This window comes from Eumetopias jubatus, unplaced genomic scaffold (assembly GCF_037043125.1).
Source record: "Eumetopias jubatus isolate StellerSeaLion01/CBP00866 unplaced genomic scaffold, mEumJub1_p1.0 scaffold_16, whole genome shotgun sequence".
Classification (NCBI taxonomy): domain Eukaryota; kingdom Metazoa; phylum Chordata; class Mammalia; order Carnivora; family Otariidae; genus Eumetopias; species Eumetopias jubatus.
Window position 1 is genome coordinate 66,220,004 of NW_028274822.1, and position 25,316 is coordinate 66,245,319.

Genomic DNA, 25,316 nt, shown 5'->3' on the forward strand with positions numbered 1-25,316 from the left:
TTTTGTAAGATGATTTATTTCATTTATCAACAACATGGGGTCAGAAAAGCCCAGCTGTAGGGGATCTTTTATTACTAAAACCAGTCTCGGGCAACTCTATGTATCTCTATTCCTTTCCCAGGCCTTGGGAGCTTGCAATAGCTCAAGCCTCTGGATGCTGGGCAGGCGACGGGCTCACTCCACCCTCTCCCTGCCCACGGAAGGAGGCACAGTGTGCCTCGGCCCCCTCACCCACGGGGCCAGTCCCCAGGTCCCTTTGGAGAAGGGTGCCCTCTCAGCACAGCAGGGAGGAGAACCAGGTACTGGGGAGTCCACGACAGCTGATGTCGCCATGCCCCATCCAAGCTGAGGAGGAGGGGACCCGGTAAACTCCTCCAGAGAACCAGAGCCCTCCGCAAGCATCCCTGCTGTAGGGTGATCACAGCCAAGGATCTGCAGAGCCCCCCAAGCAGCCGCTGTAGGCTGGCGGGCAGGCAGGCGGGAAGGATGGGTGGCAGGAGCTGGCAAGCAGGCAGTGCCAGCGGAAGGGGGGCCACCTGGGGGCCCCACTGCCGTAAGAGCTCCCGCCACCTCCCCTTCTGACACCGGGTGCCGGAGCCCTAGTCCTCGCTCGAGTTGTCAAACTCCTCCCAGTCAGACACGCTCATCACCTCGGAGGCGAAGTCCGGGTCGGCCTGGCTGCGGTCGGGGGTCCCACGAGGCGGCTCGAGGAGCAGGGAGCGGGGCAGCGTGAGCACGCAGGCTGCCAGGCCTGAGATGGAGTTGTCTAGCTGCGGCCCCTCCTCCCAGCAGTCCTTCTCCACGTCGTAGATGTGCACGTAGCCCGTGCGGCTGCCACGGTTGTGCGAGCGGCCACCCAGCACGTAGATCCTGGTGTCCAGCACAGCGATGCCAGGTTCACCATGCCCGGCGGGGAGCGGGCAGACGGAGGACCACTGCCCAGATGTGCAGCCGTAGCAGGCCACCTGCAACGCCAAGGTCAGAGTAAAGCCGGGTACGTGCCGAGACGGGGCTGCCAGGCCGCCCTGGGCCAGCCGGGCAGGGCAGCACTCTTGGCCAGGCCCTGGATTCAGACCAAGGCTGAGGGACACAGCCAGGCTGTGTGTAAACCCAGCTCCCCTGGAGGAAGAGTCTGGGGCCAGCATCAAAATGTCCCGTCCACAGGCCAGGCCGACGCTCTGTCCTGCCTCCAGGGCCCTCAGCCAGCCTGTGGCCCCAGGTGTGTGGCACCCCACCGTAGGCACACTAGCACGCTGTTCTTCTCTAAGGTCTGGGGTTCCCTCCCCTCCACAAAACTGAACCTGACCAAAGACACGGACCCCAACTAATTCCCTCATAGCACCCAACTCCAGGAGGAAGTGCAGATAAAATGTGGAAATAGTTAATTTGCTGACTAGTGAAGACCGACCGTCAACATTCTCCCGTCTCCAAAATGCCCCCCCAACAGTAAACAAACACATGGGAAAATGTTCCACCTACTCGTAATCCAAGAAATGTAAAACAGGAGTTAAATTTGTCCCTGACAACTAGCAGCCACCGGGGGAAGAAAAATCACAAGACCCAGTGCTGATAAATGCGTAATGAAGCCATTCGTCTGTGCGTTTGCCTGACGCTCCGGGAAAGCTGTTTGACAATATGTATTAAGAGCCATAAAAATCTTATCTTTTTTACTTTATTAATCACTTTTGGTTCTCCACCTGTGGGAGGCAGAAAAATGACCCTCCAAAGAAGTCCATGCCCTAAATCTCTAAAACTTGTGTTACTTTACACGGCAAAAGGGACTCTGCAGACATGCTTCAGGGTACAGACCTCGAGGTGGGGAGGTTATCCTGGGCTTGCCAGGTGGGCCCATCTAATTGCACAAGTCCTTGAAAGCAGAGGGGAAAGTCTACCAAGAGGGAAGAGAAGTCAGAAGGACAACCTGCCATTGCTGGCTGAGGACGAAGCGGCCCCATGCCAGGGAATGCAGAGGCCTCTAGAAGCCGAGAAGTGCCTTTAGCCGACAGTCAGCAAAGAAACAGGGACCTTAGTTCTACCAGGGAACTGAATTCTGATAACCTGCATGAGCAAGGAGCCAGATTCTCCCCTAGGGCCCCAAAAATGACAGATGCCCTGAGGACACCTGGATTTTAGCCCAGTGAGACCACATCAGACTTAAGAACCTACAAACTCTAAGAATACACTTATATTGTTTCAAGTTATTAAGCCGGTGGTGATTTGTCATGGCAGCAGTGGGAAACTGATCCAGGAGAGCCCAGGGGTTTTCACCACTCGGGGCCTTTGAAAACAGATGGTTGAGCCCCGCCCCCGGAGTTTCCAATTCAGTGGGTCAGGGGCGGGACCTGAGAACCTGCATTTCTAACAAGTTCCCAGTGATGCAGATGCTGCTGGTCTGGGACCACACTGTGAGAAGCAGAGCTCTCACCTAAGAAAACAACCCAAAATACCCAAAACGCACTGCAGAGTAAATATTACCTATGTGACTTGCAATAGTCAAAACTTGGGCCAACCCAAATGACGCACCAACGTGACAGAATTCTGCACGGCCACTGAGGTTGGCAGTGGCTATGGAAATCGAGTATGAAACTGGAAAGCAGCCACAACAAACTTCAGCCAGAAGCAGACTGGAGTGCTCTTTATCTACAATTAGGTGGAAACCACGCACAGGCAGGACTAAAACACAGTGGCACCGAGCAGGATGATGGGTGCTTTTCCTCAACCTTATCCATTATTCAAACGATCTGCAATGCGGTTATACTAACTTTATAATTAATGTTTTTAATAATAAAAACAAATGAAAGTACCCTGCCTGATACTATAATGGTGGATACATGTCATTGGTCCAAACTCAGAGAATGTACACCACCCCAGAGCGAACCTTGATGTAAATAAACTACGGGCTTGGGGTAAGAGCGTGTCATGGTGGGTTCAAGGATCGTAACAAATGTCTCACTCTGGTGGGGGATGTTGATGGTGGGGGAGACCACGTGTGCAGGGATGGGGGTATATGGCCAATCTCTGCACCTTCTGTTCAATTTTGCTGGGAACCTAAAACTGCTATAAAAGACAAAGCCTATTTAATAAAAAGGCATACAAGCTGCAATTAATTTTTCATCCAAAACAACTGGAAGGAATGGGAAGAACACGTGCGTGGGCAGCCCAGCTCTGCTCACCTGGTGCACATCCCGCCTGTAGCCAGCGTCATTGTTGCTGCCCCCGATCACGTACAACTTGTCCAGGAGCGTGGCCATGCCGTGCCAGGCCCGCCGCACGGGCCCCTCAGCCAGGCTGTGCCAGGTGTTGCTGTCCGGGTCATAGCAGTGCGTCTCCTTTAGGTAGTCCTCCCCTCTGCGGCCACAGGTAATGTACATCTTCCCCTCCAGCGTGGCGCCTGCATGGGCATACACCTGCCACCAAGAGAGCCCAAGGGCGCTGTGAGGGAAGGCAACCGGGGGCCCTCACGGAGGCCGCTCATACCCCACAGCGGCACACCACCCCTCATGGTATCCCCACCTTCCACCTCACATTCTGCGGAGAACGCTCCCTGATTTGGTCCTAGTCATCTACCCTGACCTCACCCCAACAGGGGGCGAGTCTACGGACCCAGAGGTGACTCTGGGATCTTTGTCTTTCCCTTGCCCCTAAGCGAGACATCTGCATAGGGGGCTCAAAGCCATCAAAGCCCAGCCTCTAGAGCCAGTCACGGGAGGAGACAGCACTTCTGGGAATACCTGACCCAGCCTCAGGGGCCTCCACCTGTCCCCCACTCCCAATGACCAGCCAATCCTCCAGGCCTCCTGACCCCACTTGCAAAATCTGTTCACAAATAATATCCAACAATATGGTGAGGAGGAAAGCGAGATGCAAAGTCAAACACAAAGAACAATGCCATTTTAGTCATGGTTATGTGTGGAGGAAGAAAACACACCACCCTGCTTTTGATTTCGGTCCTCAGACTACTGGGTGCACCCTGGCAGGGGATCCCCTCCCTGCCCAGCCAGCTAGACCCCTCACACTGGTCCCTACTCCATGCTCATACCCACTTGCTCAACCCACCCCGGGCAAGGCCTTCACACTGGGCCCATGGGCCCCAAGGTAGGGCACTGTGTGTTTTGGGGGTAGAGGAGCCCCATGGGGTGTGGAGGTTCCAGGGCTTGTTACAGAGCCAGCCACTGACCCTCAGGCTGTGTGGTAACACAGCAAAGAGCTGGAGAGGTGGACGGGGGACAGAGCAGTGGGCAGGACACAAACCAAGGGCCTGGGTCTTCTCTCATCAATGGTGGGGACCTGGGAAGGTTTTGGTGCTTGAGCTTTGTTTTTTTTTTTTTAAAGAATTTATTATTTATTTATTTATTTATTTGGGTTTTTTTTAAAGAATTTATTTATCTATCTATCCATCTATCTATTTATTTGACACACACACACAGAGAGAGAGAGAGAGGGAGCACACAAGCAGAGGGAGAAGCAGGCTCCCCGCTGAGCAAGGAGCCTGAAACGGGACATGATCCCAGGACCCCGGGATCATGACCTGAGCCAAAAGCAGACGCTTAACTGACTGAGCCACCCAGGCACCCCTTGGGTTTTTGTTTTTTTTAATTAAACTTTTTTTTTAAGATTTTATTTATTTATTTGACAGAGAGAGAGAGGGAGAGTGCACAAGCAGGGGGAGTGGCAGGCAAAGGGAGAGGGAGAAGCAGGCTCCCACTGAGCAGGGAGCCCGATGTGGGACTCGATCCCAGGACTCTGGGATCATGACCTGAGTCGAAGGCAGTTGCTTAACCGCCTGAGCCGCCCAGGCGCCCTAAACTTTTCATTTTGAAGTAAGTGTAAATTCACACATAGTTGTTAAGAAAATAATACAGACGCCATGTACCCTTTACCCAGGCTCCTCAATGATAAGCTAGTATAACTCTAGCACAATAACACAACCAGGATGTTGACATTGACCCAGTCAACACAAGACACTTCTACCTCCACTAGGATCCCTCCTGTCGCCTGTCTGTAATCATACCCACATCCCCCCTGCCCTGAACCCCCTCTTTAATCCCTGTCAACCACCAATCTCTTTCTCCATTTCTATAATTCTGTCATTTCAAGAGTGTTATATGAATGGAATCACGCAGCCTTTTGGAACAGGCTTTCTATGCTACCTCGGGTTCATCTAGACTGTTGCTCCTATGTGTCCATAGCTTGTTCGTTTTTATTGCTGAGAATTCCATGCTGCGTATCTACTACAGTTTGCTTAGCCATGCACCTGTTGAAGGACATCTGATTTGTTTCGTTTCTGGCTGTGACCAATAAACCACTACAAATGTTTGTGTACAGAGTTTTCATTTTTCTGGGATAAATGCCCAGGACGGCAACTGCTGAGTTGCATGGTTAGTTGGAAGTTAACTATTTAAAGACATTGTGAAAGGGGCACCTGGGTGGCTTAGTCAATTAAGCGTCTGCCTTCAGCTCAGGTCATGATCCCAGGGTCCTGGGATCGAGCCCCGCGTTGGGCTCTCTGCTCATGGGGAGTCTGCTTCTCCCTTTCCTTCTGCCTGCCCCTCTGCCTACTTGTGCCCTCTTTCTCTGTCCAATAAATAAATAAAATCTTTAAAAATAAATAAAGGCATTATGAAATTCCTTCCCAGTGTAGCTGTGCCATTTTACATTCCCATCAGCAATGTATGAGCAACCTAGCTTCTCTGCGGCCCCCCCCCCCCAGCACTGGCTGTTGGACTCGTTTTTATTTCAGCCACTCTGATAGGTGGTTTTCTCACTGTGGGTCTCATTTGCGCTTCCCTAACCACTAATGATGTTGAACATCTTCTCATGTGCTTGTCTGCCATCTGATACCCACCCTCCGTAGTTCTGATGAAGTCCCATTTATTGATTTTTCTTTTTATGGCTCATGCTTTGGGGGTCAAGTCTTCGTTGCCCAGTCCTAGATCCCAAAAGATTTCTTCTACTTTTTTCTCCCTAAGTACTACATAGATTTACATTTTACAGCTAAGCCCATTAACCACTTTGAGTTAATTTTTGTATAAAGTATGAGACTTGGGTCAATGTTCCTTTTCTTTGCTTACGGATTCCAACTGCTCTCGTATAATTTGTTGAAAAGTTATCTTTTCTTCATTCAATTGCTTTTGCACCTTTGTCAAAAATCAGATGGACATACCTGTGTGGGCTCTCCATTCTGTTGCACTGATCTATGGGTCTATCCCTCTGCCAATACCACAGCTGTGACTACTGTAGCTATGTAGTTAAGTCTTGAAATCGGGTAGATTGAGTCTTCCCACTTTATTCCTTTATATTTTTTAAAGATTTTATTGAGGGGCGCCTGGGTGGCTCAGTTGTTAAGCGTCTGCCTTCGGCTCAGGTCGTGATCCCAGGGTCCTGGGATCGAGCCCCACATCGGGCTCCCTGCTCAGCGGGAAGCCTGCTTCTCCCTCTCCCACTCCCCCTGCTTGTATTCCCTCTCTCGCTGTCTCTCTCTGTCAAATAAAGATTTTATTTATTTGAAGGAGAGTGAGATGCTTAACGGACTGTGCCACCCAGGTGCCCCCTCCCCACTTTATTCCTTTACAAAATTGAGGTATTCTAGATCCTTTGCCCTTCCATGTAAATCTCAGAATAGTCTCATCTATATCTATAAAAACTGTTGCTGGAATTTTGATAGGAATTGAGTTAAACACCATCTATCAATTTGGGAAGAACTGACATTTTTTTTTTAAGATTTTATTTATTTATTTATTTGACAGAGAGAGACACGGTGAGAGAGGGGACACAAGCAGGGGGAGAGGGAGAAGCAAGCTCTGTGCGGAGCACAGAGCCCGACGTGGGACTCGACCCCAGGACCCTGGGACCATGACCTGAGCCGAAGGCAGATGCTGAACAACTGAGCCACCCAGGCACACAAGAACTGACATCTTTATTATTTGAGTCTTCCAATCCATGTACATAGCATGTCTCCCCACTTATTTACAACTTCTTTTATTTCTTTCATCAGCACTTTATAATTTTTAGCATATAAATTCCCTAAGTGTTGTTAAATTTATACCTAAGTATTTCATTTTTTTGAGCAATTATAAAAAGTATTTCCCATTTCAGTGTCCACATGTTCATTGTTAATATACAAAAATGCAATTGATTTTTGCAGATTTATCTTATATCCTACAATCTCACTGAACTCACTTATCAGGGCTAGGTTCTTCTTTTTTTTTTTTTTGGTAGATTCCTTTAAGATTTTATCTATTTATTTATTTATTTGAGAAAAAGAGAGTATGTGAGCAGGAGGAGGGGCAGAGGGAGAGCGAGAGAGAGAACCTCAAGCAGATTCTGTGCTGGAGCCCAACATGGGGTTAAGAGTTGGGCACTTAACTGACTGAGCCACCTAGGCGCCCTGGTAGCTTCCTTTAGACTTTGCACAACTTATTCATCCTTAGGGTCAGTTTTACTTCTTCCTTTCAATCTGCATGCTTTATTTTCTTTTCTTGCCATGTTTCACTGGCTAGACCCTCCAGGACTACGATGAATAAGAGTGGTGAGAGCAGACATCCTTGCCCTGCTCCCCATCTTAGGACGAACATTCAACTCAGTCTTTCACAATTAAACACAGTATTAGCAGTAGGATTTTTGTAGATGCTCTCACCAAGTGGAGGAAACTCATCTCTATTATTTTTTTAGTTTGATCATGAACGGATGCAAAATATTGTCTAATTCTTTTTCTGCTTTGACTGATATAATTGTGCGATTTTTAACATGGTGGATTATATACTGACTAAATTTCAAATATGGAACTAGCCTCCTATCTCTGTAATCAACTCCATTTGTCATGCATTTCTTTTATCAAGGGGGGATAATTCTATTTGCTAATATTTAATGAAGGATATTCATATGTAGATTTATGAGATTTGTCTTTTTTGGGGACCGTCTTTGTCTGGTTTTGTTATCAAGTTAATATTAACCTCATAAGATGAACTGGGAAGTATTCCCACCTTTTTCCATATTTTCCAGGAAAAAAAAAATGCAGAATTGGTGTTAACTTTTCTTTAAATGTTTAGTAGAACTCTTCAATAAAACAATCTAGGCCTGGACCTTTCTTCTTGGGAAGTTCAATTTCCTTAACAGGCTATTCAAATTATCTATTTAGCTTCGAGTCAGTTGTGTTAGGTTGTATTTTTTGAGGAATTCATCTGTGATCAAGTTTACATGTGTAAGGTTGTTCATAGAATTCCTCTCTTCTCATACTTTTGATGTCTGCAGGGTTTGTAGTAATGTCCTGTCTTATTTTTTTTTTTTAAGATTTTATTTGACAGAGAGAGAGAGAGCGAGAGAGGGAACACAAGCAGGGGGAGTGGGAGAGGGAGAAGCAGGCCTCCCACTGAGCAGGGAGCCTGATACGGGGCTCGATCCCAGGACCCTGGGGTCATGACCTGAGCCGAAGGCAGATGCTTAACGACTGAGCCACCCAGGCCGTATTCTTGATATTTTAAATTGTGACTTCTCTTTCTAGAGGTTTATCAATTTTATTTATCTTGTTAAAGAGCCAGTTCTTTGTTTCATTGATTTTTCTCTACTGTTTTTATGCTTTTAACTTCACTGATTTCTGCTCTTTAATATTTCTTCTGCTTGGTTTGGCTTTATTTCGCTTTTTTTCCCCAAGCTCTTAAGATAGGAGCTTATATTACTGATTCCCTTTTCTTCTCTAATATATGCTTTCAGTGTCACAAAATTCTCTCTCAGCACAGCTTTAGCCTGATGCCACCAATTCTGAACGCTAACTTTCCATTTTCATTCACTTCAAGGTATTTTATTATTTCCCCTTGACCTGTGGATTATGTAGACGTGCGTTGTTTATTTTCCAACTGTTTGTCAAGATTTTCCTGTTAACTTTTTTATTCCTGTTAATTTTCTGTTGGTGATTTCTAGGTTGAGTCCATCTGAGACAGAGAACACAGTGAGGATTTCAATTTTTATACATTCATGGAAGTTTGCTTCCCATTGGTGCTACTATCAGCCCCTTAATTACAAGTCTGAGATATATGAGGCAAAAAGAAAACCCAGGGAATGCATTACTGTACGGTGTTGTTCCTCAGTTCCTGAGACCCCCTAGCTGGACTGCCTTCTCCTAACCATTCTGAGTCTTAAGGTTTTTTTATGTATATGTCCAGAGTTTTGAGTTGTACCTAGAAAGAGGAATTAGGAAGAATATATCTACTCTTATCTTCCCAGAAGTGTGAGTTCTCTGGGGAGGTTTTTAAGTGAGAGAGTTGCCTGCAGAGATCCCCTTTTTCACCTCTGGAACACAGGATGGCAGCACTCTGCCTGCTGCTGGGACAGGGAGTTCATGGTCTGTTGGGGCCATGTCAGCAACCAGTTCTCAATAATGCCGCACTGGTGGGACTCAGCATTACGTGGGTCCTTAAGAAACAGGTAAGAGAATGTGACAAACAGATGAGGCTAACAGCCTTTTCCCTCAGTCATTTGCTATGTCTGACTGTGGGTTCTATGTTAGCAATGTGGGCTGCATACCTGCCTTCTCCAGGACCTGTGGGCCCCCTCAGCTCACAGAAGAACCCCCCACCCGCCGCCGCCGCTCTCTGGCAGGTTTCCCATCTACCTCCCTGGCTGCCCCTCCACAAGCCTCTTATAGTCCCTACTCCTCTGAGCTGATCACAACTGTTCCCATGGCCAGCACACCATCATGTCCTGACAAAACCTCTACATTTCTATCTCCTGGCTGACCACTCCCCTGAGCTGGACTTTTAATGTCAAACTAACATTTCCCATTGGAATGTTTATCATGTTCTATATGGAACCCTTCTTTTTCATTCCCAAACCCATTTGTCCTCTTGGTCAGCAGCTTAGCCATCCACCCAGGTGCTCAAACCTGGAGCCTGCGCATCTTCCATGATCTATTGCCTTTCATTCTCTAACATCTGATCCATCAGCAAGGCTGGTCCATTTACCTCCCAACTATACCTCAAACCTGCCCGTCTCTCTCCTTCCCCACAGCCTCTACCCTAAGCCAAGCCACCGTCGCCTCCACCTGGACTGCTCGATGGCTCAGGAGCTGCTGCTCTCTATCCCTGTCTCTTTACAATCCCTCCTCATGCCACCCCTCTTTCTCAGATTGGGAAGTCCCCCTCCTGGCCTGGGAGCTCCTTCTTCCCTCTCCCAGCAGCTGCTTGGTCTAATCAACATCTCTTTCAGATGGGCCTTCCCCAGTCTTTTCAGATTAGTCCTGCCAGAGCCCCCTCCCTGCACAATGCCGAACTCAACCCTCTCGATTTCCTTCATCAACTTAGCACAATCGGCAATTACTCTACTGATTTGTTTAGTGGTTAAGAGCGGTCTCTCTATTAGGCTGTGAACACCATGGTCTGGAGAGGAACTTTTCTCATCTTTTATCACCACTGGATTCCCAGGGCTTGGTATATGGTAGGTGCTTAATAAATAGCTGAATAAATGAATGGTATGAAGGAAGGAAGGAACATTGACAGGGAGAACCTGGCTGAAGGCCGAGGCTGCCCCCCTGTGGCCACATCGGAGAACTGCAGCTTCCAGACAAAGAACGCCCACCCCCACCCACCCCCGCCCCCGCCCGGAGCCCAACACCCCTCATTCCTACTCATTCCTTTCCAGAACAGAATTCAGGGGTCCATCAGATCTCAAGGACCCCCTGATCTTTCCCGTGCAAAATCTCTTCCTTTCTGCAGAATGAGAGTAGGAAGTACTCCACCAGAGGTGCTTCCTTCCCCAGGGAAGCTGAGGAGCGAGGAGCAGGCCAGCTTTCCCTGCCTGGGAGGAACTACAGTGAGAACCCCTGGCCTCGGAGGCCTTGTGGGCCATGGAGAAGAGCTGGACCCACCAGGGAGACCTCAGCCCCCTGAGGTCAAAGACTACAGCCTTGGGAGGATTGGAGATGAGAGGAGATGCGGAAAGAGGTTCAGAAAGGCAGGAGCTCTTGTGGCAGAGCCTGGACAACAGCCCCACGTGTGTCCCCATGCCATCCTCTGCTTCTACAGTGCCCAGGGATACCCCTGGATACACATGGTCTTTAAAAACAAGCAAACAAATATGAAATACAACTTCTAAAGTGGTTTTTTTGGCTTTTCAAAGGCCCCACCCTCCAGGAGGCCTGTGCAGAAGTCTGAGGCTCCTGCGCCTTCCTCTATCACAGTGTCCCTCCTGTTTAATAACATCTTTGGACACATTTCAGCTCAGCTCAACTGTGCTGAGGGACAGACAAGGGGAAGGCTTCTGTCTACATTTGAACTGCAGGGTTAAAGCAGCTTCCTGGGGGGGCACCTGGGTGGCTCAGTCAGTTGATGCTCCAACTCTTGGTTTCAGCTCAGGTCCTGATCTCGCAGTCATAGGATCGAGCCCCATGTCGGGCTCCACGATCAGGAGTCTGCTTCAGATTCTCTCTCTCAAATAAATAAAATCTTTAAGAAAATAAAAAACAATAATAATAATAAAGCAGCTTCCTGGGACTAAGGTGGCGAGACCAAGGTGGGGATGAAATTCGGGGGTACAGGATGTGGGGTACGCTTGGTGAGGGTCTCCCCCCGGGGGCCGGCCGAACCTCAGGGGTCCCCTGCCCCAATCACAGTGCAGCGTCTTTGGAGGTACCCACTAGGCCTGCTTCCCTGGCTTGGCCATCTACTCTCTCTGCACACCCTGGAAGGAAAGCGGGCAGGAAAAGGCCCCTCTGGGCGGGGTTTCCTTACCTCCCTCTTGAGCGGAGCCACGTAAGCCCAGGAGTTGGTGGTGGGATCGTAACGCTCCACAGCATTCAGATCATTATGGTAGTCGCGCCCCGCCACCGCATAGATGTACCTGCCCACAACACACACACACAGGTCCGCGTGCTCCTGCTGCAGGGACTGGATCTGGAACCAGCGGTTGTGCCTTGGGTCATACCTTTTGAGGGAACATGAGGGCAGTGCATCACTGAGTGGCCAGAAAGCCTGCCTAGCAGGCCCATACCTCCTGTTCCACCGCTGTACCCTGAACCACCCCCCACCCAGCTGCCCTGACACACCAGCACATGCCTACCCACGACCACACCAGCAGGCTCCTACCTGCCTGCACATGGGTGTGTCCCCAGCACAGAGCCTGGAAGGCATGGCCAGGAGCCCCTTGGGTTTCTGCCCACAATGCCAATAAGTTCTAGGGGTAATCTCATGGCGGGGGGGGTTTCTAGCCCACCCATCCGCCCACCCCAGGCTGCCCCACGGCTGTTCCTACAGCCGTCTCCATCTCACCTATCCAGATCTATGGTCCACACGGCCCTGTGCCCATTCAGGAATGCCCAATTATGGCCCCGCCCGTGGACAGACACAACAGCCTCCCAGCCTCCAGTCAATGCCAACACTCTTTCTGGGGTGATCTGCCAGGCTCCTGTCACAGCCCACCCCTCCATCAATTCATGCTCCTCTCCTAAGCTTTGTTGCCAGCTGGAAGAGTGAGAATTATCTGCCATGCTGGACTGACTACAGCAGGCCCATGCGGCCAGAGGAGCAATGCTGTGCTGAGGGGCTTCCCAGGAGAACAGCTAGAGGAGGCCAGGGAAGCTGACCACTGCCTAGCTTCTCCTGAGCTCCTGCTGAACCTCAGCGCTGCAAAGCTTACTCTCCCGACACAAGGGCCACCTTCACACCCATTTCCTGGGAGACACAGCTGTCCCCAAGCCTGCCTTCTTTCTCCATCAACCTTTTAAAAACGTCATATCCCCAAGCAGCAGCTTCATTCTGAGCTCCTTTGTACAACTACCCCCCTCCCATGGCCCTGAGGCTGCTCTGCCCCTCATCTGCCTTTGAAGGCCTTCATATGTTCTACCCATGCGATCTCAGCCATCCCAGGAGACCAACTAACAGCCCTCACTTCTTCCTCTGGCATGTCGGATCCACGTGGCAAAGGCCTCCTAGCCATCTCCAGCTAGCTGCTCACCCGTCCTGAACGGAACCCTGCGCTCCCTCTGCTCACCCGATCCCACACTCACCTGCAAGCCCAAGCTCATACCAAAATCCTCACTTAGCCTAGCAGCCTTGGCCCTTCGCAGGCCACTCCACACCTACCTTGCCAGCACTCAGCCCTGCCCCACTCCATGGCCCGGGCCCGGCAAGCAGGTACGCTATTTGGGTGAATACAGAGGATTACCGAGCCTTGAGTGACCAGGATGCTGTGAGCCCGAGCCCCACATCCGGCCCCTTCCCCTGGACATCCACTCAGGTACCAGCATCGGAGTGCCTGCTCCTGCCCAACAGTTCGTGCATAATTATAGTCGCTTTCTGATAAGTGGTTTTTATTTCCCCACAGGAAGACCAACTCCAAGGGGATAAGCTGAACTGCAACTGGCTCATCAGAGAAGGAACAGTTTTCTTTGGTCAGTGCCATATACGGGTCGGTGAAGAGACAGGTTTCATCCCTTGCCCCCAAGGACAGGTTAGGCGTGCTCTGCAGCTGCTCCTTCCTGCCTACACCTTTTGGCCAGTTCTTCCCTGCCTGCCAGGAAGGACAGGAAACAGGATGCCTCAGGGGCTGGGGCTAACAAGAGAGCAAGAACATGCGCACGGGTCACAGACACCCGGGTTTGAGAACTGGTCTGCCCCCAGCCAGCCAGGTGTGTGCAGGCATTGCTTCTCCTATCTCCAGTACTCACCCAGCTTCCGCACCTGCCCGAGGGGAGGATGCCACCTGCCTACAAGAGCTATCACGAGGCTCAGAAAGGACAATGCACATGAAAAGGGTCCTTGTCAAACTGGAAGGGAGTTCATAAAGGACTGGTTCGGGTCTGTATTCCTAGACCTCACTGTAGCTCAGGGCAGATCACACACTGTCTGCTCGATGAATTAAACACAGGTTACCAGCAGTGAAATCATTCAGTCACTCTGCAAATATTCGCTGGCCACCCGACATGGATCAGGCATGGTGCTCAGTGCAGGGAATCCCAAGGGAAACTCCAGACAAGCACCCGTCTTTCCACTGTAGAGGTACAGACAGGGTGATCTATCCAGAAGTCATGGTCTACTGGGCAGCAGGGGCTGGGACAGCAGAGCTCTCTCACGGAGACCAGGAAGGGCCTGGCGTTTAAGAACTCAATGACCAGGGGCGCAACCAGTTCAAGGTTTAGCTGGGGACAGGCAGCCCTGGCCAGTCCAGGGCCTCAGCACTCACGGAAGCCCTGCCAACTGACTGGGATGGGCACTTCCCACTGCCTCTCCTGTGCACAACACTCATTCATGTACATGTCGCCCCCCACCCCTGTTTCTGGTCAAGTGCAAGTCAGCATCTTCCACCAGAGCGAGACAAGCCCCACCAGATGCTTCTGCTTGCTTCCTTCTGGTGTCCTGCCCTCACAGCTTCCTCGAATGCATTTATATGGATTTGTGGCTTCAGATTTAACGCGCACGCACGCGCACAGACACACACACTACACATACACATACCATACATCAATATTTTAGACGCAACCACAGTTGCGCTAACTTCTTATCTCCCCACTGTGTCCTGTATTCCACATTTCCCCCTTTATTGGATTGATTTTCTACTTTGTTGGAATAAATCCTAAGGATATAAACAGTTTTAGTTTAGCAGATTTTTGGATTGCCCTACTGCAAACTCAGTAGTGCAAGCTAGAGTTAATACAAAATGCTCTGGGGTCTTTGTTAAATTGAGCAGACCATTTTTCTTCTGTGTTTCCACAACTTAAGCATTTCCGTAACTACTAATGAAGTCCGTTACAATCAAAGAAATTTTTAAAATATATTTTGAAATATGAACAGCCATGGAAATGCCTAAGGGAGAAAACAAGTTGCTATTCTAAGTAGGGTCCAATACACCATGGGCGAGGCGGGCAGTCAGTACAGGTCCCCACATCTGAAAGTAGGCTGTTCCTTGGAAACCTTTCAAAAGCTGAAGTGGCATAAAACAAAGCAAATACAATTAATTCACGTGGGAAAAAAATTTGAGCCAAATTTATCGGACCCAAAAAATAACCATTCTCAGGACTTTTCTGATACCTCAGGTCACACCTTGCTAACGATACACAAAATAAATGGAGATAAAGCACGGATGCTCACAGAGTTCGAAGCTCTGGCCGCGTGTAGTTCCTAGGGAGGGCACTTGGAGGCGCCACTCTCGCTCAGGGTGCATGTTGCCGCTATTAATGCTCACGCAACAGCAACACTGAACACTACCTTCGCTTTTAATCTTCTTTTTGTAAAAGCGAAAATCCTCTTTGGAATTCTACTGGTTAGCGAAAACAGATACTAAGGTAGGTCTTTCACAAAAGCAAAGTGGAGTAACGTAGACTTTGTAAGCGGGGTTGGGGGGGAGTACAAATACAATTTGCTAAGACAGCTAACTTCTTATGGTGCAATTCCTGTTGTACCAATGCTCTGATATAACCTGAGAAGTCTCCAACACCCCAAATGCAAACCCTAACTGCAAATTTTGTCTTCTTGTATTCTGAGAGTCTGCAGATCCTGAGGCTCGTAAACTAAAGAAGGGGAGAAGGAAGAGAGCCAAACTCTTAGACCACTCAAATTAAGATCCATCTGGCAGTTTTAAAAGTCTGTAAGATTAATGGAACTCCCCACCCTGTAGAGACGACAAACCCTGGGGTCCTCTTGCCACCCAGGGAGACACTGCACCCCAACCCCTTCACAGTGCCTCCCCTGCCAGGCAGGTCTCACACACCCCACCTGCCACAATGACCCAACCTTGTCACTGGAGTTTGAGGCTGTGGTTATCAAACATTGGTGCAGATACTGGCATTTTCCAGAGTTTGGCTTGGGACTCACAGCACATGTTCACCAATGGGAAATTTAGACCAGTCGTGAGTGAAACTGACAGCAAGGCAATAAAAGGGCAGACTGAGGGCAGGCAGTGCCCCCCTACCCCGCCGTGGGAAAGCCCCACGGCCTCCCTGTGGGCACACAACCACCCCACTGTATGCTAAGGGCTGGTGACCACAACACCCTGGAGAGGCCTGTTTTGCACGTCTGTGGGTTGCTCTCAGCAGGGAGGTCTGGCCTTGGCCCTCCAACAGGGAAATAGGCCCCTAAAAAATAAGGTTTGGGGCTTTTCAAGGAAAGGCTGAACCTGGTGCTGCCACACCCACTGCGGAGGATATTTGGTTAGGGAGGAAATGAACATACTGTTTCTTCCTTTCTGAACTCAGCCTGTCCTGTGTTTAACTGCACTTGAGCTGCCAAGCTTTGGGTCTCTTCAGTTTAACAGAGGGGATTGCTTCCTGGCGCCCAGAAAGCAGAAGTGGCTGGAGCCCTCTCCTCATGGTCATCTCATGCTCACTTCCGTGAGGCATGGCCAGGCCAGGCCAGACCCCACCCCCCACCCCCAAAGATGGAAACATGAACATGAACTTGGTTGGTACCTAACTCACAGCCATGGAAGCAGTTGGCAATCTCTCTCTGTGCAGTACCAGCTTTGTTTCAGCTTGCAGGAGATGGAGACTTCCCACATACATCAAATCCCATGAAATCAAACCAGAGTATGGTGGAGGGGCCCTGGACACCTAATGGTAGCTGAGGCTTGGGGATCTACTCTGATTCCTTTGTTCTGCCCCCAAAAATGAATTTGTGGGATCACAGCTCAATAGACTGACAGAGCCGGAAGCATCCTACAGACTAGGACAGTCCACAAAACCCCCTCAATTCCGATGTGTGTATTGGGGCGGGGGGGGAATGACATTTTCTCCACACCAATAAGCAATTCTCTGGACATGAACTCAGTGTCCTACAATTCAACTCAATCCCAACACTATCTACCTGGAGGTAGCATCAGATCCCACGGGGTGAGGGCTCACTCTACAAGATGGTACGGCCACCCTACCTGTCCCCATTTCAGACACTAATCACAAGCCCAGGCTGTTATCTATGCCTCTGACCTACAGACTACCAACGGAAGGTTCCAGTGACTCCCTCCAGCTCAGAATGCCAATCACAAGCACCAGGTTGTGCCTCTGACCAACTGGCTATAAATCAGAGGTTCCCAGGACCCCCTTCCTTGGGTTTCATTAATCTGCTAGAGCAGCTCACAGAACTCAGAGAAACATTACACTTACTAGATTACCCGTGTATTATAAAAAGATATAAATCAGGAACAGCCAGATAGGAAGAGATATACAGACCAAGGTCTGGGGAAAGGGCAGGGAGCTTCATGCCACGCCCCCAGGTAGGTGCGCCACTCTCCCGGCACCTCCAACTACTGGGGGGTCGCCAACCCCGAAGCTCTCCCAACCCCCTCCTTTATGAAGGCTTCACTACATAGGCACAGTTAATTAAATCACTGGCCAATGGCAACTGATTCAACCACAGGCCCTTCTCCTCTCCCCAAGGTCAGAGGGCGCGACTAAAATTCCAACCCTCTAAATGGCAGGGTTGGTTCTCCCGGTGACCAGCAACCCCTCACATTCAGGGGCTTCCAGAGTCACAGATAAGAGTTTGAAGCTCTGGCCACTTGATGCTGAAATGCTGAGTGTAGTTCCTACGGAGGGCGCTTGGGGGTGCCACTCTGGCATTAACTCTCTTGTTAACATAACAAAAGACAAAATCAGTGCCCTCCTTTTAGGTAATTCCAAGGGTTTTAGAAGCTATGAACCAGGAACCGTGTATAAAGAGCTAACATATAGAAAAAACATATCTAGTACATCACAATAACCTTCCCGATCTTGAAAAACTGCCTGCTCAGAAGACCTCGGGGGACCCCGTGCGCGCCAACATCACCGACAGCAGGGCAGGCAGGGGTAATGAAATCTGGCATGAAGCTCAGCGATGCCCGTTGGCTTCCTGGGTCCCCTGGGCTGAGGACTGTACACTACAAAAGAGGGAGGGAGGACAGGAAGCCATCCTCCACCAGGGGCTTGTGGTAAAGAGAGCAGAGCACAGCTGATGGGCAAAGGGAGCCTGGGATGAGACACGTCAAAGCTGGAGAGGGCAAGATGGAAGGAGCAGCTGCCCTGCCCAGTGCTCCTGGCAACTCGGTCCGCTCCTTCCGAGGCCGATCCCTGTGCCCAGCCAGTCCGAGTGCACAGTCATTCACAACTAGCCCCTCACCCACAAGATAGCGGGGTGTGTGACCCACAGTGAGTGGGTTTGAGAAGAGGACAAGAGCGAAAACAAGCATGCCCAGTCCTTGCCTCATCGTGGCCCGCACTCTCCAAATTAGCCTGGACTTTACTCCATAAGACAGGTGTACCCCAACAAGCCACAAGATTAATTTAAAAGGTTAGTGCCTCAGCCCTCGCAGAACCCACTCCACAAGCAGCCTCTTGAGGCTGTAACTCCCGCACCACAGCATCACCCACGGACGAAGTCTCAGCCCAGCACCCTCGCCTACCTCCAGCACCGGGACTCAGCGCGGAAGCCCTGGACATTGTTGTCCCCGCCAATCAGGTACACAAAGTTGTTGAGTACTGCGATGCCCTGGTTGGACATGCGGGGGGCCAGGGAGGCGGTGAAGTGCTTCCACTCTCCCAGCAGGGGGTTCAGGTACTTGGCCTGGTCGCTGAGGACGGTGGACGGCGTGGAGTGAATGCCCCCAAAGCCCACGACGCACTGGAAGTCCGACCGCAGCTCTGTGTGAGGGCCCTGCAAGCTGGGCTGCAGGCTCTCATTGCGGTGGTACATGAGGGCGTTGGCCACCGTGTCCCTCAGCGGACTGGGGTCCAGCTTATCGTGCAGCCGCTGGAGGACCTCAGCTTCCATCAGGGGAAAACGCACTGTCTCCAGGAGCTTGGGGGGCTCCTGCAGCGAGATCTGGTCGGCCTGCACCTGCTCCAGGGTGTAATGGTAGAGCAGGGCGCCCTCGTACACCTCGGTCTCGCAGGAGACCTCCAGGCGGTTGCTGCTGAGAAGGGAGTAGACCTTCTCCAGGGGAAGCTGGCGGTACTTGTCAGTCCGCGAGAAGGCCACAAAGTTTTTGAGGATGTAGGTGTCCAGCTGCTCGGTCAGACGGCTCAAGTCAAACAGCTCCGCCAGCCGGTAGACATCAAGGATGTTCTCTTCGTCCACCCAGGACATGAGGAAATCACAGCAGAAATGGATGATTTCTGGGATCTGTGAAGAGAACAAGCCCTGTTCAAGCCCGGGCTGGGAACGGTGTCTGGGTGAGGGAGACAAAGGATAACAGCTGTGGGCTACAGCTGGCCCCCCTCCGCTCCCCTCAACCTTTCCTGAAGTGGAGGCGTGGCAGAGCTGTTCTCCCCCAACTCTAGAAGCGACTGGGGCTCACTGCAGACTGACTGGGTTTAAATCCAGGCTTGGAGGAGATCTGTGGCATGTTCTTAACTGCTCTGAGCCTCGGTCTCCTCCTCTATAAGTAGAGAGGAATAAAGTGAAAATAAGACCGTACCCAGGAACTATCTGGCACAGAGCGGACCCCTTCAGATCAAAAGTAGTGAATCTCCAGAGAATCAGGAAGCAGCACAGTGGCCACCACATTAGCCACCCCTGCTCTGGAAGGTACCTGGGACCCCAGGCTCTCTCCAAGATTTTCCGCTGTTTTCTCCCCCTCCCACCCACCCCCCCATTGCAGGCTCAGCCAAAGCTGCAGCCCTGCCCCCTACCCCCAGGAGCAGGGCCCTGAATCCCCCATGAGCTAAGAACTGTCAGCAGGGCGTTTCAGATGCTCGCCCAGCACCCTTCCGGGGAACTCCGCTCAGTTCTTGAAAGGCTGGAAGCCATCCTGCCTGGGCAGAGCCCTGCAGGACTCTGGCTAACACACGGGTCCCAGGTGGCTGACACCTGCCCTTTTCCAATCATACAGAACTGGTGGGTTGAAAGGTGGGTAAGGGGCGCCTGGGTGGCTCAGTCGGTTAAGCGACTGCCTTCGGCTCAGCTCATGATCCTGGAGTCCCGGGATCCAGTCCCACATCGGGCTCCCTGCTCGGCAGGGAATCTGCTTCTCCCTCTGACCCTCTTCCCTCTCGTGCTCTCTATCTCTCATTCTCTCTCTAATAAATAAATAAAATCTTTAAAAAAAAAAAAAAGGTGGGTAAGATAGAACAGTGCTGAGGTGGGACCTGAGAAGTGAGCCCCAGGCTCAGAGGCTCTCCCATGATTAGATCATCAGAGCATGGCAGGGTGAAGGAGATAGAGGAGGGCTCTGGGGAAAGCTGCCCAGGCATTGCTAAGTTGTTTAGGAAAACAGGATTTTAAAATTGCTCTAAAAATGGGAATACCTCACTCATCATCAACTACCTCACTCATCATCAACAAATTAACCAGTACACATAGAGTAATTCTGCTGGTATGTGAAACTTATTAATAAATGTTTAAAATCTTTTTATCTTTATTTTTTTCTCCTTCCAAAGATACTCTGTGCTTGCCAGGTCATTAGCTAAGGGCTGAATGGAAACGGGCAAAGTGCCAGGCATGTGTCTGCCCCAGATGGAACGTCCCTATAGGGCTCTGTTAGGTCCTGAAAGTCTTCACTCGACTACCCATTTTCTCCCTCAGCAGGCTCTTCTGCTTTGCCTCTTCTTCCTAAAATACTACTTCTGATCTGTCGTGGGCCAGGAAACTGAGGACCAGGTTCTGGGGAGGAAGTGAGAGCAAACAGCCCTCAGTGGGCATGAGAAGCAGCTCCTGAAAAACCCAGGGACAGGGTCACCCTCTCCTTCCCATTCCTATTGTCACAGCAGGGGGCCCTCTGCTAGGGAAGCACACAGAGGAATCACTCCAGGCCTGCCCGGTACAGGAGCCCCAAGAGAGGCTCGGAGAAAGGAACCCTTGCTGGGGATTACCCTGTGGTGACAGTCTTGCCGGGATTCAGATCCAGGTCTCTGGGGACACCAGGAACAGTCTGATCCTGAACTAGTGCAAGCCACAGCACATGGGGAGCATGTGGTCACTGGCTACACGAACAAACATGACCCTGGTGCCTATGGACTTGGAACTGTTAAACCAAGTAAAACTTGTTTTAAAAACAACATTGCAGGGGGTGCGCCTGGGTGGCTCAGATGGTTAAGTATCTGCCTTCGGCCCAGGTCATGATCCCAGGGTCCTGGGATCGAGCCCCGCATCGGGCTCCCTGCTCAGCGGGGAGCCGCTTCTCCCTCTGCCTCTGCCTGCCACTCCCCCTGCTTGTGCTCGCTCGCTCTCTCTCGCTCTGTCAAATAAATAAATAAATAAATAAAATCTTTTAAAAAAATTGCATAGAAGAAGCCCACTATGTAAAAATAAAACCCCAAAAAGCTGGGCTGCTCGAGGTAAAGCAGGGGTTCCCCATCCCGTGCTGCCCCACAATGGCCTCAGAAGCGCTAAAGTGCTCAGGAGCACTGGCTCAACTCCATCTACTCATTGCATATGGTGAGCCATGGTCAAACCAACCCATCAAGCACAGGCCAAGGGCCTCCCCCCACCCACCCATCTGAGAGGGATGGCGCAGGGCACTGCTGGGGCCTGCCGCACAGTGTGGGGCCTCCAGACACCCCTGAACAAGTTGGCTTTCCTAACTTTTTTTCTGATGGCCCCAAACGTGTTCTGACCTGAGAAAAGGTCAGGATAATGAATTCAGCATAGCATTTCATTTTCACTTTCAACAAATGTAAGATGAGACGTCTCTTCAGCCAGATGAGACCATCTGACAACAGCTCCTGAAAGCAAAGGCACGTGCAGGCCCAGCCTTTGCGTGACTGCACCAACGCCACCGAGGTAACACAGCCTTCCAAAACGTAAGTCACGCTGTCAAAGCCTCAGAAAACTTTCTGAGTTCTGTAGGAAAACAAGTATTCAAAATTCAATGACAAAAAGGAAAGTAGTTTCGAAAAGACTGGCGAGGCCAAGTGGGGTGGGTGCGCAGAAAAGGCCTGGGCAACTCAGGGAGCAGCTCAGCTTCATCAGGGCACATGGGATGTCACACACCTGCCTCGGGGTTGGCCCACATGTTGACATGTGGGATCTTCTCCAGGGTGGGGAGACCCGGGCAGAAAGAAAGGAACCAACAGAAGAGCGGAGGGCAAAGGGGCCTGGAGGCGTTTAGAGCTGCTCTGGTTTGGCGCCCAGGGCTGGCGGAGCCGTGCACCACCAGAGAGCTTCTGCCCTACCTGCAGTCTCCTTTGCTGCCTGGTAGCCTCGTCTGCTGACGCCCCTCACACCACTGCCCGGCAGACACCTGGGGATCAACCCCTGGGTTTGGGTCTGCCTTGCTGGAGTGAGGGCAGCCTCACCTGCAGCTGGCAGGCGGCAACCAGCGTCTCCTGGACGTTGCTCAGGCTGAGCTCCAACTCAGAGGTATAAATGAAATGCAGGATTTGGCACATGGCATTGTAGGACACGCCGTGGATCAGGACCTCTTCCTGCTCCATCTCCTTCAATCCCCCAGCAAACATTCCTCTGCAAAGTAAACACACGAAACAGCGTTGTCATATCAATCTGTACCAATCATAGGGGCGCCTGGGTTGGCTCAGTCAGTTAAGCGTCCGACTCTTGATCTCAGTTCCAGTCTTGATCTCAGCATCATGAGTTCAAGCCCCATGATGAGCAAATCTGTATCAATTAGGGCACCAGCCAAGGCTGCACAGAACGAGAGGGAGCAGGGGGCAGGCTGAGCCAGCAGCGGTGCACAACAGAACACTGGTTCGCTCTGTACTCTGAGCATGGAGTCTTGCCACGGAAGGTGCCCACCAGCTCCCGAGCAAGTTTGGACAGCCATCCTAGAAATCACTGTCTGCGCTTCACGTGCTGCAGGGTGTTGCCCCTGAGCCTCTTGGAGCCAGGGACAAAGTCCGGCTTGCTTTCTGCTGCACCCACAATATACTTCCTGGACAACAGCAGCAGCCCAGAGCATGCCATGAATGAATGGAAGAATGAATAAATGGGAAACAAGTCATAAAAGTCGTCCCTTTCAAAATACACTGAGCACCTAACTAAATGCCAAGTACCATTTAAAGTCAGAGGATTAACAGTCAAGTAAAGTGGTTAAGACTCCTACTTACAGGGGCGCCTGGGTGGCTCAGTTGGTTAAGCGACTGCCTTCAGCTCAGGTCATGATCCCGGAGTCCTGGGATCGAGCCCCGCATCGGGCTCCCGGCTCGGTGGGGAGCCTGCTTCTCCCTCTGACCCTCTCCCCTCTCATGCTGTTTCTCTCTCTCTCTCTCTCTCTCTCTCTAATAAATAAATAAATAAATCTTTAAAAAAAAAAAAAGACTCCTACTTACAAGGAGTTTGATGCTAGGGAGGAGAGCAAGTAAAGAAAAAGGCATTTCTGAGTGAGGAAATGCTAGAAAGAAGCACAACAGGGCATCTGATCTAGGAGCGCCCGGCTGGGAGAGGCAGAGCAGGGGGAGTGATGAGGAGCAGGGACAGGCTGAGACAGAGCTGGGTGGCCCCTCACCAGCCAGTGCATGGCATTCCAGGTGGAGGAGACAGGAGCTCAAGTCCTGGGGCAGGGATGAATTCAGTACACAAGGCAGCCAGGCCATGGCAAGGAGGAAGTGAGCAGGTGAAACAGAGCCGGATCCTGCTTCCCCCAGGTCAAGACTGAGTCAGGATTGAAATTCAAGCATAATGAAGCACTGTCTGTCGGGGAATTTTACACAGGAGGGTGATGTGAGCAGACTTTTCAGGCAAGAGGGTTCCTGCAGGCCTGGGGAAGGCCCGGTGGCAGAGAGAGCCTGCTGAAGGACTGAATCTAGGAGAGCCCTGGAGGAACCAGGGCCCTTAGCTGGGTTAGCTGGGCTGACAGGGACTTGGGAGGAATGGGGTTAGACAGTGAGGTCGGAGTCATCATCAGTGAGATGCCCCTGAGGCATCCCAGGAGAGCCAGTTAATGAGGCTGGTGGTCAGGGGAGACAGCAGGGCTGAATATGACAGCCACACACAGAGGACAGAGTAGCTATTTGTACATTTTGTTTATTTTTCAACTAGGTAATATATATATCAGTACAAGACTTAAAATTTACAATAGGGTGGAAGTTTCCCTCTGGCCCTCCCTCCTCTGCTCTGCTCCAGGCCCATCCATTCCCTTCCCAGGGCAGAGTTACACCCAAAGGCAGTCCACGTACCTTACACTCTACATTACATTTTGATTTAACAATGCATCTTGGAAATGGCTCCTTACTGGTATACATAGGGCTGCCCCTCTTACAGTAAGGGCTATCACGGTTGATTTAACCTGCGGCTGCAATACACCTGGGTTACTTTTTTTTTTCCTTAGGGGGAGAGAGAGAGAGAGAGAGGGAGGAGGGAGGGAGGGAGGGAGAATCCTAAGCAGGCTCCACGCTCAGCACAGAGGAGTTCAATCTCATGACCCCGAGATCCAACTAAGATCTAACTGAGCCAGCCAGGCACCCTTTAAAGTGCCATTTCTATATTCTTTTTTAAACAGTCCAGATTCTTTGTCCAATTTCTATTAGACTCTGTCTTGTCAATTTGACGAAATCTGCCCTTTCTCGAATGAGCTGAAGTTTTTTTTTTTCTATCTCAGATCTTTTGATTTTATGATGGTTTTTCCCATGCAGAAATTTGTCTATTTTGATTGCAGATTTCTCATTTTCTTTTTTGCCTGTAAGTTTTATGCCAGACCTGGAAAGGCTTGTCCCTCTGAGGTAACATTAAAAAACATTTCCCTGGGGGTGTCTAGGTGGCTCAGCTGGTTGAGAATCGGACTCTCGGGTTTTGGCTCAGTCATGATCTCGGGGTTGTGAGATCGAGCCCCATGTCATGCTCCGTGCTGAGCGTGAAGCCTGCTTAGAAGATCTCTCTCTCCCTTTCCCTCTGCCCCTTGCGCCGCCCACCACCCCCCCAACTTGCATGCATGTGTACACTCTCTCAAATAAAAAAATAAATCTTTAAAACAAAATCTCCCCATGCTACCCTCTATAGTTTTTTTAATTGTTGATTGGGGCATCTGGCTGGCTCAGTTGGTAAAGCATGCGACTCTTGATCTCAGAGTCCTGAGTTCAAGCCCCACACTGGGCGTGGAGCCTACTTAAAAAAAAGAAAAATTGCTGATCCACTTGAGATGCAACTCTCTTTGGTCATCCTGAATCCAGGTTCATACAACACCAGCCACCTCCACCACGCTCCCTCCACCCAAGTTTGGCCCCAATGAGATCAAAGTCTTATTTACACCTGAGGTCCACTGGTGGGGAAGTCAGTGCCATGTCTGCCCTGTCCCCCAAGACTGGTGTCCGGGACTGCTTCCACAAAAGGTTAGTGATGACATTACCAAGGCAACCAGTGATTGGAAGGGTCTGAGGATTACAGTGTAACTGACCATTCAGAACAGACAAGCCCCAGGATGCCTAGGTGGCCCCAGTTGGTTAAACACCCAGGTCCAGGTCTTGATCTCAGGGT

At 50.7% G+C, this 25,316-nt stretch overlaps 1 protein-coding gene across 2 annotated transcripts in view; it reads right to left on the reverse strand.

Moving 5' to 3' along the window:
- The window catches only part of KLHL22 (kelch like family member 22), a 38,347-nt gene continuing 13,031 nt past the window's right edge, over nucleotides 1-25,316 (reverse strand). For both annotated transcript variants that reach the window (XM_028094945.2, XM_088019352.1), the window contains exons 3-7: nucleotides 22,187-22,352; nucleotides 18,355-19,073; nucleotides 11,721-11,913; nucleotides 3,174-3,407; nucleotides 1-965 (exon numbers count right to left, since the gene is read on the reverse strand). In XM_028094945.2, the coding sequence (XP_027950746.1) occupies nucleotides 600-965; nucleotides 3,174-3,407; nucleotides 11,721-11,913; nucleotides 18,355-19,073; nucleotides 22,187-22,352 (1,678 nt within the window). In that variant the 3' untranslated portion in view covers nucleotides 1-599. The remainder of the gene's footprint in view (nucleotides 966-3,173; nucleotides 3,408-11,720; nucleotides 11,914-18,354; nucleotides 19,074-22,186; nucleotides 22,353-25,316) is intronic.